Below are 18,943 nucleotides of genomic sequence, written 5' to 3'. Positions count from 1 at the left end.
TTAACGACACCGTTGAGTTATGACACACCCACTGCACAATACGAAGTGATGTACCCGGCAGTTCACTGTCTCTGGGGTCCCTGTCAAATAATGTCACGGAGTCGAGCAGCAGAGGAGGAGAATGACTTTGACAACTAGATCAATATGCTCTCTCTCTTTACTCTGGGAGACAAATTACATATCTGAGATGCAATAAAATAATGGCTGCTTTCCTAATGGCACCCTATTCCCTATATATTGCACTACGTTTGACCAGGACCCATAAGGCTCTGGTCACAAGTATTGCACAATATTTTCAGAATAAGAAGCCATTTTGAACACAGCCGATGTACGTAGGCTGCCAGGTCTGGTGTCTGTCTTCTCCTGTCCTGGTAGCTGAAGGAAGCTGCACAGCAGTTCAATTTAATGTGCCTCCAGTACTGTGGAAGGAGGTGGTCAACTCAATTACTGAAACAGATAGCCTTTCTCTGTGTACTGACAGAGAGAGAGAGAGAGGGGAGGTTTGGAGAGGCTGTCTTTCTCGATGCCACGGTCTGGGAGGGGATTTTTCCAGGTCTTCACTTTGACATGTGAAGTCCCCTTAAGGGACACAATCTAGACACACACACATACACACACACACACACACACACACACACACACACACACACACACACACACACACACACACACACACACACACACACACACACACACACACACACACACGATCAAGAGGTTTCCATGAAAGGTGGTACCAGGAAGTAAGGCAGGGGTCCTGTCTGTCTGGCTGCCAGGTGTGGGCCCACGGATGGGTACACTTAGAAAAAAAAATTCAAAACGGTTCTTCAGCTATCCCCATAGGAGAACCCTTTGAAGAACCCTTCTGGGTTCCATGTAGAACCCTCTGTGGAAAGAATTATCCATAGAACCCAAAAGGGTTCTACCTGGAACGAAAAAGGGTTCTTCAAAGGGTTCTCCTATGAGGCTGCGGAAGTACCCTTTTAGGTTCTAGATAGCACCTTTTCTCCTAAGACTGTAGCGACAGTCCATCTGTGAGTACACATAGCCTAGATACTGTGAGTACACGTAGCCTAGAGACTGTGAGTGCACATAGCCTAGATACTGTGAGTACACATAGCCTAGATACTGTGAGTGCACATAGCCTAGATACTGTGAGTACACATAGCCTAGATACTGTGAGTGCACATAGCCTAGATACTGTGAGTGCACATAGCCTAGATACTGTGAGTGCACATAGCCTAGATACTGTGAGTACACATAGCCTAGATACTGTGAGTACACATAGCCTAGAGACTGTGAGTGCACATAGCCTAGAGACTGTGAGTGCACGTAGCCTAGAGACTGTGAGTACACGTAGCCTAGATACTGTGAGTGCACATAGCCTAGATACTGTGAGTACACATAGCCTAGATACTGTGAGTACACATAGCCTAGATACTGTGAGTACACATAGCCTAGAGACTGTGAGTACACATAGCCTAGAGACTGTGAGTGCACGTAGCCTAGAGACTGTGAGTACACGTAGCCTAGATACTGTGAGTACACATAGCCTAGATACTGTGAGTGCACATAGCCTAGATACTGTGAGTACACATAGCCTAGATACTGTGAGTACACATAGCCTAGAGACTGTGAGTACACGTAGCCTAGAGACTGTGAGTACACGTAGCCTAGAGACTGTGAGTACACGTAGCCTAGAGACTGTGAGTACACATAGCCTAGAGACTGTGAGTACACAAAGTGGGAACGGCAGAGTGCTAAACACAGGAACCGTCACAATAACAGGCCGCTGGTCTGTAAATTATACTGCTATCGTTATGTGATGAAACCCCTCTACATTGTGACGAGCACTTCCAGCCGAGGCAATACATTCAGTTTAAAGAGTCTGCGTCTCCTCAAACATTGTTTTATTTTGGAAGTGTTACGGATAATAGATCAATCTTCTCTCCTCTTCTTCCCTTTCAGAATGCCACACTTCCTGTTTACAGTGCACTGGAGGAAGTGGTCAGAACTGCACTTCATGTGCCCCGCCCTACGTCCTCCAGGAAGGCCAGTGTGTTCTCAGATGTCCCCGAGGCTTCAACATCCAGGATAACACCTGCCAAGGTGGGGAAGACCAGCACACACACACACACACACACACACACACACACACACACACACACACACACACACACACACACACACACACACACACACACCTCGTTACTATTGACTGCTGCACACCATCACCTGGTTAACCAATACTGTTCAGCCATCACGTTAACTGACACACGGCAGACCCAGTCTGTTACAGAAGACAGACAATAAACGAGTTTGAAATTGGTATTTGAATGTGAAAAGACTGTAATGCACTATTTGAAGGGGACTCTTTGAAGAGAACATTTTTTACTAACAATGGATATTTAAAAAAATTCACAAGCAGCACTTCTAGCTGTTGTAGAAACAGTTATCCTGGATTTATTACTGTACAGCATGGAAACGCTGTATGTGAGTTGTCGATACGATTAATTCGTTCCACATCGAATATCAACAGTACATTCACTGAGCATTTCTCCCCGAGGCTGAATCAGAATCATAGAGGGAAACATCATCGTTCTCACCCACTTTAAGAACTTGAAGACAAACAGAATACATTTGAAGTTACTGTGGGAAAGACCATTTATTTCAGCAGTTCAACATTTCTGGGCTAAGCTTCTCCTTTTAAACAGTCTGCGGTACTTAAAAGTAAAGGTGTTCCAAAAAGCACCCTGTTCCCTATATAGTGCACTATTTTTGATCAGAGCCCTATGGGCTAAAATAGGATATAGGGAGTCATTTGGGTCACAGGTCTTAATCACCAACGGGTGCTTTAACAGCTCACTGGGCTTTCACCACCGACTCCTTACCTTAATGGAATTAGCAGAAGGGGTGTGATGTGGAGCCATTCGTTAGCAACGCCTCGTTTACCATCTTAAACCTGCAGGGAGTTGACCTCTCAGTGACCGACCCTCTGCAGGTCTCCTACTAAGTCTTTGTTGTCAGTCTTCACACGATGTTGTGTTCTTTCAGGGAAGTTGGTCTAGTTTTCTGAGCAACTAACAGACACCCACCTCCCTCCTCCCCCTCTCTCCTCACCCCCCAACCCACCTCCCCCTCTCTCCTCACCCACCTCCCTCCTCCCCCCTCTCTCCACTCCTCACCCCCCCACCCTCTTCCCTCCTCCCACCCTCCTCCCCCTCTCTCCTCACCCCCCACCCTCATCCCCCTCCCTCCTCCCCCTCTCTCCTCACCCCCCCACCCACCTCCCTCCTCCCCCTCTCTCCTCACCCCCCCACCCTCCTCCCTCCTCCCCCTCTCTCCTCACCCCCCCACCCACCTCCCTCCTCCCCCTCTCTCCTCACCCCCCCACCCTCATCCCCCTCCCTCCTCCCCCTCTCTCCTCACCCCTCAAGTCAATTCAATTCAAGGGGCTTTATTGGCATGGGAAACATATGTTAACATTGCCAAAGCAAGTGAAGTAGATAATATACAAAAGTGAAATAAACAATAAAAATGAACAGTAAACATTACACATACAGAAGTTCCAAAATAATAAATATATTACAAATGTTAAGTATATATACAGTGTTGTAACGATGTACAAATGGTTAATATACAAAGGGAAAATAAATAAGCATAAATATGGGTTGTATTTACAATGGTGTTTGTTCTTCACTCGTTGACCTTTTCTTGTGACAACAGGTCACAAATATTGCTGCTGTGATGGCAGACTGTGGTAATTCACCCAGTAGATATGGGAGTTGATCAAAATCGGGTTTGTTTTCAAATTCTTTGTGGGTCTGTGTAATCTGAGGGAAATATGTCTCTCTAATATGGTCATACATTGGGCAGGAGGTTAGGAAGTGCAGCTCAGTTTCCACCTCATTTTGTGGACAGTGTGCACATAGCCTGTCTTCTCTTGAGAGCCAGGTCTGCCTACGGCGGCCTTTCTCAATAGCAAGGCTATGCTCACTGAGTCAGTACATAGTCAAAGCTTTCCTTAAGTTTGGGTCAGTCACAGTGGTCAGGTATTCTGCCACTGTGTACTCTCTGTTTAGGGCCAAATAGCATTCTAGTATGCACATTTTTTTTGTTAATTCTTTCCAATGTGTCAAGTAATTATCTTTTTGTTTTCTCATGATTTGATCTCTCTCCTCACCTTCTCCTCCCACTCTCCTCCCACCCTCCTCCCCCTCTCTCCTCCCACCCTCCTCCCCCTCTCCTCACCTCCTCCCCACACCCTCCTCCTCCTCTCTCCTCCCACCCTCCTCCCACCCTCCTCCCTCTCTCTCCTCACCTCCTCCCCACACCCTCCTCCCCCTCTCTCCTCCCACCCTCCTCCTCCCCCTCTCCTCACCTCCTCCCCACACCCTCCTCCCCCTCTCTCCTCCCACCCTCCTCCCACCCTCCTCCCCCTCTCTTCTCTCCTCCTCCTCCTCACACCCTCCTCCCCCTCTCTCCTCCACTCCTCCCCTCCACCCTCCTCCCACCCTCCTCCCACCCTCCTCCCTCTCTCTCCTCACCTCCTCCCCACACCCTCCTCCCCCTCTCTCCTCCCACCCTCCTCCTCCCCCTCTCCTCACCTCCTCCCCCTCTCTCCTCCTGCCACCCTCCTCCCCCTCTCTTCTCTCCTCCTCCTCCCACCCTCCTCCCCCTCTCCTCTCTCCTCCTCCTCACACCCTCCTCCCCCTCTCTCCTCCCACCCTCCTCCCACCCTCCTCCCCCTCTCCTCTCTCCTCCTCCTCCCACCCTCCTCCCCCTCTCTCCTCCCCTCCTCCCCACACCCTCCTCCCCCTCTCTCCTCCCACCCTCCTCCTCCCCCTCTCCTCACCTCCTCCCCACACCCTCCTCCCCCTCTCTCCTCCCACCCTCCTCCCCCTCTCTCCTCCCCCTCTCTTCTCTCCTCCTCCTCCTCACACCCTCCTCCCCCTCTCTCCTCACCTCCTCCCCACACCCTCCTCCCCCTCTCTCCTCCCACCCTCCTCCCACCCTCCTCCTCCCCCTCTCTCCTCCTCCTCACACCCTCCTCCCCCTCTCTCCTCCTCACACCCACCTCCCCCTCTCTCCTCACCTCCTCCCCACACCGTCTTCCTCTCCCAGGGTGCCACCCGTCCTGCCAGGAGTGTAGCGGGCCGTCCAAGGCTGACTGTGTGTCCTGCTCCCCCCTGGCCAAATTCCACAACGGGTACTGCACTACCAGCTGTCCTGAGGGAGAGTTCCTACACCCCCAAGGATACTGCCAGGGTAAGGTAGTGTGTGTTGGTGTGGGGGGTGGGGTTAACGTGTGTGTTGGGGGTTTGGGTGGTGTAGTGTGTGTGTGGGTGGGTGGGTTCAAGATATCAATAAATTACTGAAGGATTTCTGAAGTTTGACTTCATTTTTTCAGAGCAATTAAGAACTTTAAGACAATCCCCTGGAGAAATGTCTTTGTTTAGGATACTTTATTTTAATCCCCTGGAGAAATGTCTTTGTTTAGGATACTTTATTTTAATCCCCTGGAGAAATGTCTTTGTTTAGGAGACTTTATTTTAATCCCCTGGAGAAATGTCTTTGTTTAGGAAACTTTATTTTAATCCCCTGGAGTAATGTCTTTGTTTAGGAGACTTTATTTTAATCCCCTGGATAAATGTCTTTGTTTAGGAAACTTTATTTTAATCCCCTGGAGTAATGTCTTTGTTTAGGAGACTTTATTTTAATCCCCTGGAGAAACGTCTTTGTTTAGGAGACTTTATTTTAATCTCCTGGAGAAATGTCTTTGTTTAGGAGACTTTATTTTAATCCCCTGGAGAAATGTCTTTGTTTAGGAGACTTTATTTTAATCCCCTGGAGAAATGTCTTTGTTTAGGAGACTTTATTTTTATCTCCTGGAGAAAAGATCCTTCAGATCCTGAAGCCCATTGTCATGCCATTCATCCACCTCCATCACCTCATGTTTCAGCATGATAATGCACAGCCCCAGGTCCAGTCAGGTCCAGACCCTGGTGAGGACGAAAAGCATGCAGATGAGCTTCCCTGAGACAGTTTGTGACGAAATTCTTTGGTTATGCAAACCCACAGTTTCATCAGCTGTCCGGGTGGCTGGTTTCAGACGATCCCGCAGGTGAAGAAGCCAGATATGGAGGTCCTGGGCTGGCGTGGTTACACGTGGTCTGCAGTTTGGACGTTCTGCCAAATTCTCTAAAACAATGTTGGAGGCGACTTATGGTAGAGAAATTAACATTAAATTCTCTGGCAACAGCTTTGGTGGACATTCCTGCAGTCAGCATGCCAATTGCACACTACCTCAGACCTTGAGACATCTGTGGCATTACGTTGTGTGACTAAACTTCATATTTTAGAGTGAGTGGCCTTTTATTGTCCCCACCACAGTGTGCTGGATATTAATCATGCTGTCTAATCAGCTTCTTGATATGCCACATCTGTCAGGTGGATGGATTATCTTGGCAAAGGAAAAATGCTCACTAAAAGGATGTAGACAAATTTTGGCATTTTAGAGAAATGAAGCATTTTAAAGAAATAAGCTTTTTGTGAGTATGTAACATTTCTGGGATCTTATATTTAAACCTGGGACCAACACTTTACATGTTGCGTTGATATTTTTGTTCAGTGTACTTCTAGGACACATATGTTCAGTTGTTTTGAACTCAGTGGAGTTATCTCTCCTCTGTTCTCCACTCAGCCAAACAGTGGAGTTATCTCTCCCTCCTCTGTTCTTCACTCAGTCAAACAGTGGAGTTATCTCTCCCTCCTCTGTTCTCCACTCAGTCAAACATTAAAGTTATCCCTCCCCCCTTTGTTCTCCACTCAGGCAAACAGTGGAGTTATCTCTCACTCCTCTGTTCTCCACTCAGCCAAACAGTGGAGTTATCTCTCCCTCCTCTGTTCTCCACTCAGTCAAACAGTGGAGTTATCTCTCCCTCCTCTGTTCTCCACTTAGCCAAACAGTGGAGTTATCTCTCCCTCCTCTGTTCTCCACTCAGTCAAACAGTGGAGTTATCTCTCCCTCCTCTGTTCTCCACTTAGCCAAACAGTGGAGTTATCTCTCCCTCCTCTGTTCTCCACTCAGCCAAACAGTGGAGTTATCTCTCCCTCCTCTGTTCTCCACTCAGTCAAACATTAAAGTTATCCATCCCTCCTCTGTTCTCCACTCAGCCAAACAGTGGAGTTATCTCTCCCTCCTCTGTTCTCCACTCAGTCAAACAGTGGAGTTATCTCTCCCTACTCTGTTCTCCACTCAGCCAAACTGTGGAGTTATCTCTCCCTCCTCTGTTCTCCACACAGCCAAACAGTGGAGTTATCTCTCCCTCCTCTGTTGTTCACTCAGGCAAACAGTGGAGTTATCTCTCCCTCCTCTGTTCTTCACTCAGTCAAACAGTGGAGTTATCTCTCCCTCCTCTGTTCTCCACTCAGTCAAACATTAAAGTTATCCCTCCCTCCTCTGTTCTCCACTCAGCCAAACTGTGGAGTTATCTCTCCCTCCTCTGTTCTCCACACAGCCAAACAGTGGAGTTATCTCTCCCTCCTCTGTTCTCCACTCAGTCAAACATTAAAGTTATCTCTCCCTCCTCTGTTCTCCACTCAGCCAAACAGTGGAGTTATCCCTCCCTCCTCTGTTCTCCACTTAGCCAAACAGTGGAGTTATCTCTCCCTCCTCTGTTCTCCACACAGCCAAACAGTGGAGTTATCTCTCCCTCCTCTGTTCTCCACTCAGTCAAACATTAAAGTTATCCCTCCCTCCTCTGTTCTCCACTCAGCCAAACAGTGGAGTTATCTCTCCCTCCTCTGTTCTCCACACAGCCAAACAGTGGAGTTATCTCTCCCTCTGTTCTCCACTCAGCCAAACATTAAAGTTATCCCTCCCTCCTCTGTTCTCCACTCAGCCAAACAGTGGAGTTATCTCTCCCTCCTCTGTTCTCCACTCAGTCAAACAGTGGAGTTATCCCTCCCTCCTCTGTTCTCCACTGAGTCAAATAGTGGAGTTATCTCTCCCTCCTCTGTTCTCCACTCAGTCAAACAGTGGAGTTATCTCTCCCTCCTCTGTTCTCCACTCAGTCAAACAGTGGAGTTATCTCTCCCTCCTCTGTTCTCCACTCAGTCAAACAGTGGAGTTATCTCTCCCTCCTCTGTTCTTCACTCAGTCAAACAGTGGAGTTATCTCTCCATCCTCTGTTCTCCACTCAGTCAAACAGTGGAGTTATCTCTCCCTCCTCTGTTCTTCACTCAGTCAAACAGTGGAGTTATCTCTCCCTCCTCTGTTCTCCACTCAGCCAAACAGTGGAGTTATCTCTCCCTCCTCTGTTGTCCTCCATTCAGTCAAACAGTGTTCAATTAAATATTTCTGCTGACACTTCTGGGCCACGGAGAGACTCCACTCATCTTTTCTGCATGGCCAGACACTCATACATTCAATGACTTCACCATGCTTGTGACTTCTACGTTAATGTGGATATTACCATGATTAGATAATCATGAATAAATCCTGAATAATAATGTGCGAGAAAGTTACAGAGTTATGCCTCTGTCACTTCCTCTCTCATCCTTATTCACAATTCATTCATGACTATACGTAATCATGGTAGCATCCACATTAATGTAGAATTGTTCAGAAACATATTAGATTCTTATTTACAATAAAAGTGACTCCAAAATGACACACTACATACTTTTTTTTTACTAATTTCGTGGTATCCAATTGGTAGTTACAGTCTTGTCTCATCGCTGCAACTCCCGTACGGACTCGGGAGAGGCGAAGGTCAAGAGCCGTGCGTCCTCAGAAACACAACCCAACCAAGCCGCACTGCTTCTTGACACAATGCCCATCCAACTCGGAAGCCATCCGCACTAATGTGTCGGAGGAAACACTGTTACACCAGGCGGTGGTGTCAGCGTGCACTGAGCCCGGCCCGCCACAGGAGTCGCTAGTGCGCGATGGGACAAGGACATCCCTGCCGGCCAAACCCTCCCGAAACCCGGACAACGCTTGGCCAATTGTGCGCAGCCCCATGGGTCTCACCGGTCACGGCCGGCTACGACAGAGCCTGGACTCAAACCCAGAATCTCTAGTGGCACAGCTAGCACTGCGATGCAGTGCCCTAAACCACTGAGACAGAGCCTGGACTCGAACCAGGATCTCTAGTGGCACAGCTAGCACTGCGATGCTCTCAGAAGGCCCACACAATGCTTTATTTACCATTCATTTATATTGGGCACAACCTAAACAAACCCGAAACACATCCAAACCAAATTACAAATGTATCCAACAAGTTTTGTAGAGTCACAAGCTTGATGTAATCATTGCATCGCTAGGAATATTTGACCAAATTCTAAACTTTTGACCACTTAAATACACAATAAGTGAATTTGGCCAAGTACTTATGACACGTTCAATTGGGGGGACTAGATACTGTACATAAAGTATTTTCATTTCTAAATGGTAAAACAGATATGTATGAAATAACCCTCAAATAAAAGGTGCCATTTTGTACCGTCGCCTCATATAAACCATCTGATCTCAAATCCAAAAAGCTAAAACTAAACCTTTTAGCTTCACTGTTCAAATAAACGAAGGGAGTGTATCATCCCCCGATGCCGCCTCAGATAACCTCCCCACAACCTCCGCACAACTATTATACAATCTTCAAACTATAGGAGATGAGAATTAGACTTGGATAAATCTATGGTTATTACTTACTCTTTACTCTCTCTCTCTCTCTCTCTCTCTCTCTCAATTCAATCCACAGGGGCTTTATTGGCTTGGGTGGCATATGTTTACACTGCCAACGCAAGTGAAGTAGATAATATACAAAAGTGAAATAAACAAAAGAAAGAATAAAAAGAATAGAGACATTTCCAAATGTCATATTATTTATATATGCAGTGTTGTAATGATGTGCAATAGTTAAAATCTCCCTCTCTCTCTCTCTCTATATATATATATATACAATGTTGTATATATATAGTTTTTGTATATATATTATATGTTGTATATATATATATAGTATTTTTTGTATATTTTGTATATATATAGTATTTTTTGTATATTTTGTGTATATATATAGTATTTTGGCCAGTGAAACGAGATATTTCTGTGTGCCTAACAGTGGGGGTTTTCAGCTTGTACTTCTATTAGCATAGCTAAATGTGCTGTCCTGAGCTTCATGTACAGCTTCATACTGCCTCTGTGAACAGAAATGTCTTACTCATATAAAAATGCGAAATGAAAATATGAATGGAATAGACGCTGTTATATTCTGGAAGCTTTTTGAGAGACGTATAGAAGAAAAATAGAAGACCTAAAGAGATGAACACACAGCGTCTTGATTACATTACCAGAGCTTCTAACTGTTTCTCTAAAGAAAAGTGTCAGGACCCGGTGCGAGAAACAGTCACTAATAATCGTCAGAACCCAGAAGATGAGGCAGACACAGCAGTACTAGAGATGGTGGTTTAATTAAAGAACAAATTCTTCAGGCAAAGAAACTAAATCCACAATGTCCAAAAATAAAGCCAAGAGGCACAAAATGGAAATCCTCCAAAATACAAAAGAAACTCCACAAAGTGGTAAAAAACAGCAGGGAAAAACAAACCTCAAAAGACTCCTCAAATAATACACAAGAACTAAACCAGAGAACCTCTGGAAAATCCAACAAGAGAAATATCTGTATAAAACAAGGCTTGGGCTGGGGCTGGGTGCTAACTTACAAACACTGAGCAAGGAACTGAGGAACACACAGGGTTTAAATACTAACAAGGGAATGACCTACAGGTGCAAACAATAATTAGAGCAAGAAAAACAAAAGGTACAAAAAAGGTGCAATGGGGACATCTAGTGACCAAAACCCGAACAGTCTTGGCCAAAACCTGACAAAAAGGTGTTCCGCAAGGCTCTATTCTGATGCCACTCTGTTTTCAGGAATACGTCCTCTATTTACTAGTGCTGAGCAATTTAGTGCTTTTTGGGGTCGGTTCGCTTTCGGTTTGACTATTAAAAAATAATCACAGTAGTTAAATAAAGGTTAAATACACACACATATATATATATATATATATATATATTTTAATCACTATATTCCATTAAAATATTTAAGTTGTTGTGTATATTACATTCGTTTTATTTGATAATGTTATTATTTCATTTCAAGTCATCATGTCATCTCTATAGAGCTGCTGTCTGACAAAAATCACTATTATGTACTTCTGGATACCATCGATCACTTAGATCATGTATTTTCAGGTAGAAATAACTCTCTAAGCAACAGCTGCTCTCTATATCACCTCATGATCACGCATTCTTCTGTCTCTTCCGTAGCAGGCGTAAAAGAAACACAGACCGGACAAGTAGATGTGCAATGGATTGTGGTCATTGTAGTTAATTACTATGTTTTATGCGCTAAGCTATGTAGATTGTTGGCCTGTTGGAAACTACAACTCCCTACTACATCGCACAGTTCAGTCTGGATCTGATTTATCTCTAGAGAAACTGTGCGATGTGCACATTGAGCTCAGAGAAGAAAAACTAACAAAATAGAATGTTAAATAATTAAACCAAAATCGGTCAATTAGTTGTTTCAAAATCGAAAACTAACAGACAGTTAATCGCTCAGAACTATTATGTGCTCTCTTCTGTTCCGAGGTGACACCGAATCTGACTCAGATTATGGTAAACAGCTCCTAAAGGGCCGAGCTCGTTTAATATTTAACGGATCAAGCAGGGTGAATCTATCAGCTCTGGACTAGAGTATTTTCCAGCTCAGTTTAATCTTTGACGGCTGTGCATCTGGTGTTAAATCTATCACCAGATTTATCTTCTCTACTCTAACAAGAAGAGACAGTAGAGACTAGAGTAATTACAGTCATATATAAAACCTCAGCTTTCCTCAGATCTCCTCAGCTATCCTCAGATCTCCTCAGATCTCCTCAGCTATCCTCAGATCTCCTCAGCTATCCTCAGATCTCCTCAGATATCCTCAGCTATCCTCAGATCTCCTCAGCTGTCTATTCTCTAAGGTCATCTCTCTCTCAATATCAATTCAAAGGGCTTTATTGGCATGTGAAACATATGCTAACATTGCCAAAGCAAGTGAAACACAGTAAACATTACACTCACAAAAGTTCCAATGGTGTTTGTTCTTCACTGGTTGCCCTTTTCTTGTGGCAACAGGTCACAAATCTTGCTGCTGTGATTGCACACTGTGGTATTTCACCCAATATTTGTTTTCAAATTCTTTGCGGGTCTGTGTAATCTGAGGGAAATATGTGTCTCTAATATGGTCATACATTTGGCAGGAGGTTAGGAAGTGAAGCTCAGTTTCCACCTCATTTTGTGGACAATGTGCACAGCCTGTCTTCTCTTGAGAGCCAGGTCTGCCTGCGGCGGCCTTTCTCAGTGGCAAGGCTATGCTCACTGAGTCAGTACATAGTCAAAGCTTTCCTTAAGTAGGGGTCAGTCACAGTGGTCAGGCCACTGTGTACTCTCTGTTTAGGGCCAAATAGCATTCTAGTTTGCTCTGTTGTTTTGTTCATTCTTTTCAATGTGTCAAGTAATTATCTTTTTGTTTTCTCATGATTTGGTTGGGTCTAATTGTGTTGCTGTCCTGGGGCTCTGTGGGGTCTGCTTGTGTTTGTGAACAGAGCCCCAGGAACAGCTTGCTTAGGGGACTCTTCTCCAGACTAATTTCTCTGTAGGTGATGGCTTTGTTATGGACGGTTTGGGAATCGCTTCCTTTTAGGTGGTTGTAGAATTGAACGGCTCTTTTCTGGATTTTGATCATTAGCGGGTATCGGCCTAATTCTGCTCTGCATACATTATTTGATGTTTAACGTTGTACACAGAGGATATTTCGGTGTTTCTCCCATTTTGTCAACTCTTGGTTGGTGAGCGGACCCCAGACCTCACAACCATAAAGGGCAATGGGTTCTATAACTGATTCAAGTATTTTTAGCCAGATTCTAATTGGTATGTCGAATTTTATATTCCTTTTGATGGCATAGAATACCCTTCTTGCCTTGTCTCTCAGATCGTTCACAGCTTTGTGGAAGTTAACTGTAGGGCTGATGTTAAGGCCAAGGTATGTATAGGTGTTTGTGTGCTCTAGGGCAACGGTGTCTAGATGGAATTTGTATTTGTGGTCGTGGCAACTGGACCCTTTTTGGAACGCCATTATTTTTATCTTACTGAGATTTACTGTCAGGGCCCAGGTCTGACAGAATCTGTGCAGAAGATCTAGGTGCTGCTGTAGGCCCTCCTTGGTTGGGGACAGAAGCACCAGATCATCAGCAAACAGTAGACATTTGACTTCAGATTCTAGTAGGGCGAGGCCGGGTGCTGCAGACTGTTCTAGTGCCCTCGCCAATTCATTTATATATGTTGAAGAGGGTTGGGCTCAAGCTGCATCCCTGTCTCACCCCACGGCCCTGTCTCACCCCACGGCCCTGTCTCACCCCACAGCCCTGTGGAAAGAAATGTGTGTAGTTTTTGCCAATTTTTAAAGCACACTTGTTTTTTGTGTACATGGATTTTATAATGTTGTATGTTTTTCCCCCAACACTCGCTCTTTCTCTCTCACTATCCTTCTCTAACCTAATTTCTCTCTCTTTCTCTCTCTATCTATCTATCTATCTCTCTATCTGTCTGTCTATCTATCTATCCCTGAAGTGCCACTCTTAGAATTCTATTTGTTTTAGAGGTGAGAAAGTTTTAAAAGAGACTTGGAGTTGGAGTGGCTGCAATATTAACCTCTCCTAAATCTTAGTAACTAGTGTTCTGTCCCAGTGGGAAGAAGTGGTTAATGTGACATGGGGAGGGTTGATATGATTTAATGTGAAATGGGGAGAGTTGATATGATTTAATGTGAAATGGGGAGGGTTGATATGATTTAATGTGAAATGGGGAGAGTTGATATGATTTAATGTGAAATGGGGAGTGTTGATATGATTTAATGTGAAATGGGGAGTGTTGATATGATTTAATGTGAAATGGGGAGAGTTGATTGGATTTAATGTGAAATGGGGAGAGTTGATATGATTTAATATGGAATGGGGAGAATTGATATGATTTAATATGGAATGGGGAGAATTGATATGATTTAATATGGAATGGGGAGGGTTGATATGATTTAATATGGAATGGGGAGGGTTGATATGATTTAATATGGAATGGGGAGAATTGATATGATTTAATATGGAATGGGGAGGGTTGATATGATTTAATATGGAATGGGGAGAGTTGATATGATTTAATATGGAATGGGGAGAGTTGATTTGTGGATATGAAACAGTAGGAGGAGTTTTGTCTTTAGCGTGTTGAAGTTGGCTCCGGGCCACACAGAGGAGGGCTCACCTGGGTAGGTGCAGCAGAGACGGAGAGACAGAGGCCCGCACAGCAGAGAGGAGCTACTGTGTGTGTGCGCGTGTGTGTGCTAATCAACACACACACACACATTTACACCTTTAAGGTGTCTGTATAGATTGATGTGGGTGTGACCAACTTTAAACCCTCCGTTTCCTCTCCCATCTCTCTGCTGAACCAAAATAAAGACAGAAAACGTACATTATGGTTATCGGTTCACCGATCCTCGAGTCTAATACCTCTAACCCTGATCCCTCTCTTCATCCCTCTTCATCCCTCTCTTTATCTTACTCTCTCCGGGCTGGCACAATCTCCTTTACTCTTTGACCCACAGCATGTCAGAATGGCTGTCCAACACTGCCAGTCACCCATGGCACTATCTTCTCTCTCTCTCTCTCTCTTTCTATCCCTCTCTGATAAGAAATATAAGCATCTCAGACTGGCTCAAAGCTTATTTTCCCCAGAAACCAAGTCAGCCAGTCAGCCAGTCAGCCAGTCAGCCAGTCAGTCAGCCAGCCAGCCAGCCAGCCAGCCAGCTAGCCAGTCAGCCAGCCAGCCAGCCAGCTAGCCAGCCAGCCAGCCAGCCAGGCAGTCAGACAGTCAGTCAGCCAGGCAGCTAGCCAGCCAATCAGCCAGACAGCTAGCCAGCCAGTCAGCCAGTCAGGCAGCTAGCCAGTCAGTCAGCCAGGCAGCTAGCCAGTCAGCCAGTCGGGCAGCTAGCCAGTCAGCCAGTCGGGCAGCTAGCCAGTCAGCCAGTCGGGCAGCTAGCCAGTCAGCCAGTCGGACAGCTAGCCAGTCAGCCAGTCGGGCAGCCAGGTAGCTAGCCAGTCAGCCAGGTAGCTAGCCAGTCAGCCAGGCAGCTAGCCAGTCAGCCAGTCAGTCAGCTAGCCAGCCAGTCAGCCAGGCAGCTAGCCAGTCAGCCAGCCAGGCAGCTAGCCAGTCAGCCAGCCAGGCAGCTAGCCAGTCAGCCAGGCAGCTAGCCAGGCAGCTAGTCAGTCAGCCAGCCAGGTAGCCAGTCAGCCCGTCAGTCAGTCAGCCAGTCAGCCAGCCAGCCAGCCAGCCAGTCACATCATTAGATAAAGAGGTGTTAGGTCTTTGGGTGACCATGATAGAGGTGATAGTGTTTATAGGGGTGATAGTGTTTATAGGGGTGATCGTGTTTATAGGGGTGATAGGGGTGATAGTGTTTATAAGGGTGATAGGGGTGATAGTGTTTATAGGGGTGATAGTGTTTATAGGGGTGATAGTGTTTATAGGGGTGATAGGGGTGATAGTGTTTATAGGGGTGATAGTGTTTATAGGGGTGATAGTGTTTATAGGGGTGATATGGGTGATAGTGTTTATAGGGGTGATAGTGTTTATAGGGGTGATAGTGTTTATAGGGGTGATATGGGTGATAGTGTTTATAGGGGTGATAGTGTTTATAGGGGTGATAGTGTTTATAGGGGTGATAGTGTTTATAGGGGTGATAGTGTTTATAGGGGTGATAGTGTTTATAGGGGTGATAGGGGTGATAGTGTTTATAGGGGTGATAGTGTTTATAGGGGTGATAGTGTTTATAGGGGTGATAGTGTTTATAGGGGTGATAGTGTGTATAGGGGTGATAGGGGTGATAGTGTTTATAGGGGTGATAGTGTTTATAGGGGTGATAGTGTTTATAGGGGTGATAGTGTTTATATGGGTGATAGTGTTTATAGGGGTGATAGTGTTTATAGGGGTGATCGTGTTTATAGGGGTGATAGTGTTTATATGGGTGATAGTGGTGATAGTGTTTATAGGGGTGATAGTGTTTATAGGGGTGATAGTGGTGATAGTGTTTATAGGGGTGATAGTGTTTATAGGGGTGATAGTGTTTATAGGGGTGATAGTGTTTATAGGGGTGATAGTGTTTATAGGGGTGATAGTGTTTATAGGGGTGATAGTGTTTATAGGGGTGATAGGGGTGATAGTGGTGATAGTGTTTATAGGGGTGATAGTGTTTATAGGGGTGATAGTGTTTATATGGGTGATAGTGGTGATAGTGTTTATAGGGGTGATAGTGTTTATATGGGTGATAGTGTTTATAGGGGTGGTAGTGTTTATAGGGGTGATCGTGTTTATAGGGGTGATAGTGTTTATATGGGTGATAGTGGTGATAGTGTTTATAGGGGTGATAGTGTTTATAGGGGTGATAGTGGTGATAGTGTTTATAGGGGTGATAGTGTTTATAGGGGTGATAGTGTTTATAGGGGTGATAGTGTTTATAGGGGTGATAGTGTTTATAGGGGTGATAGTGTTTATAGGGGTGATAGTGTTTATAGGGGTGATAGGAGTGATAGGGGGGATTGTGGTGATAGGGGTGAAAGTGGCGATAGGGGTGATATGGGTGACAGGGGTGATAGTGGTGATAGTGGTAATTGTGGTGATAGTGGTGATAGGGGTTATAGGGGTGATAGGGGTGATAGGGGGAATTGTGGTGACAGGGGTGATAGTGGTGATATGGGTGATAGTGGTGATAGGGGTGATAGGGGTGATAGGGGTGATAGTGGTGATAGTGGTGATAGGGGTATGCAGGTATGATAAAGCCCTATTTGTGCTGGAGTAAGGTGGTGTGGTCCTAGCTAGACTCAGGTCTGAAGTCTGTGTAGTGTTTTTAACACTAATCGGTGTCATCAATCCAATATCATGAATATACAGTGTAAACAGGAGCGGCCCTAAAATTAAACCTTGAGGGACCCCTTTTGTAAGCTGCTGTGTGTGACCTTTGCCCTCTCTGTTCCCAGAATGCAACAGTGATTGCCTGCGCTGTGCAGCGGACCTACAAACGGGCGTGGGCAGTGTGTGTCTGTGGTGTAAGGCTGTCAGGACCCTGTTGCTAGAAGACCACTGTGTCACCCGCTGTCCCCTTGGCCACTACCCCTGGCACGGGGCCTGCAAGAGTAAGTTATATTTCACACGCAAGCATGCCAACAGACACACGCACACATATAATGAATGTTTGTAATCACTAAACACCTAGGCCAGAGGGATTGAGAGGGAGAGAGAGGGGGAGGGAGAGGGAGGAAAGGAGGGGGAAGAGAGAGAGGGGGAGGGAGAGGGAGGAAAGGAGGGGGAAGAGAGAGAGGGGGAGGGAGAGGGAGGAAAGGAGGGGGAAGAGGGAGAGGGGGGGAGTTGGGAGAGAGAGGGGGAGGGAGATGGAGGACAGGAGGGGGAAGAGAGAGAGGGGGAGGGAGATGGAGGACAGGAGGGGGAAGAGGGAGAGGGGTGGAGTTGGAGTTGGGAGAGAGAGGGGGAGGGAGATGGAGGACAGGAGGGGGAAGAGGGAGAGGGGGGGAGTTGGGAGAGAGAGGGGGAGGGAGATGGAGGACAGGAGGGGGAAGAGGGAGAGGGGGGAGTTGGGAGAGAGAGGGGGAGGGAGATGGAGGACAGGAGGGGGAAGAGGGAGAGGGGGGAGTTGGGAGAGAGAGGGGGAGGGAGATGGAGGAAAGGAGGGGGAAGAGGGAGAGGGGGGGAGTTGGGAGAGAGAGGGGGAGGGAGATGGAGGACAGGAGGGGGAAGAGGGAGAGGGGGGAGTTGGGAGAGAGAGGGGGAGGGAGATGGAGGGAGAGGGGGGGTGTTGGGGGAGGGAGAGAGAGAGATGGGATGTTGCATTTTCCTTTATCCGTGTAGTATTCTGTCAATAGGAGATGTGTCTCTGGGTGGTAGCAGTCGCTACACCACAAGGTATATTCATGTACCATGGAACATGTGTTAACAAGGGAAGGACTTGTCAGAGGAGAATACAGATGCTCTGTGTTGTCAGATAGAAACACCAAAGACAATAGAGGAAGTCGAGAACAATTATATTAACAGAGATGGTTTAGTGTGAAGATATGAACAGACTGCCTCTCCAATAGAAGTCCCAAATCACACCTGTCAGCTCTTGATGTATTGGTTTTATTTAACCTGGAAAAGGCTGGTGTTAGATTTTATTTAACCTGGAAAAGGCTGGTGTTAGGTTTTATTTAACCTGGAAAAGGCTGGTGTTAGGTTTTATTTAACGTGGAAAAGGCTGGTTTTAGGTTTTATTTAACCTGGAAAAGGCTGGTGTTAGGTTTTATTTAACCTGGAATAGGCTGGTGTTAGGTTTTATTTAACCTGGAAAAGGCTGGTGTTAGGTTTTATTTAACCTGGAAAATCTGGTTTTAGGTTTTATTTAACCTGGAAAAGGCTGGTGTTAGGTTTTATTTAACCTGGAAAAGGCTGGTGTTAGATTATATTTAACCTGGAAAAGGCTGGTGTTAGATTATATTTAACCTTCCATACATTGGAAGGATGTAATTGTGTATGCTGTTTATGCATTTCATTGTTCTGTAAAACTCTCAGAAATCCCAAAATGCTACACATTTGTCTACATGGTTTATAGAGACTGGTCTTGAGAAAGAGCTGAAACGTCCACAATAAACAGGCTTCACTACATCCCATCTTCTTGTTTTTCTGCATGGTTTAATTCCTGCCAATACATTTAATCATTACATTTCATTCCAGTCATTGCTTAGTTTATGTTTAAGCTGTTTTGTTGCTTGTTAATTCAGTTACATTCCTGTTTATTTC

At 45.7% G+C, this 18,943-nt stretch overlaps 1 protein-coding gene across 1 annotated transcript in view; it reads left to right on the top strand.

The window, feature by feature from the left end:
* The window catches only part of fras1 (Fraser extracellular matrix complex subunit 1), a 229,565-nt gene that overhangs the window by 60,830 nt on the left and 149,792 nt on the right, over positions 1 to 18,943 (top strand). The window contains exons 15-17 of the mRNA XM_071354262.1: positions 1,969 to 2,109; positions 5,125 to 5,268; positions 17,134 to 17,289. Of these exons, the coding sequence (XP_071210363.1) occupies positions 1,969 to 2,109; positions 5,125 to 5,268; positions 17,134 to 17,289 (441 nt within the window). The remainder of the gene's footprint in view (positions 1 to 1,968; positions 2,110 to 5,124; positions 5,269 to 17,133; positions 17,290 to 18,943) is intronic.

The sequence above is a fragment of the Salvelinus alpinus genome, chromosome 19 (genome assembly GCF_045679555.1).
Source record: "Salvelinus alpinus chromosome 19, SLU_Salpinus.1, whole genome shotgun sequence".
NCBI classification, from domain to species: Eukaryota; Metazoa; Chordata; class Actinopteri; order Salmoniformes; family Salmonidae; genus Salvelinus; species Salvelinus alpinus.
Note: the sequence above shows the minus strand (reverse complement) of the source record. Positions and strands in the feature narration are given on the sequence as shown.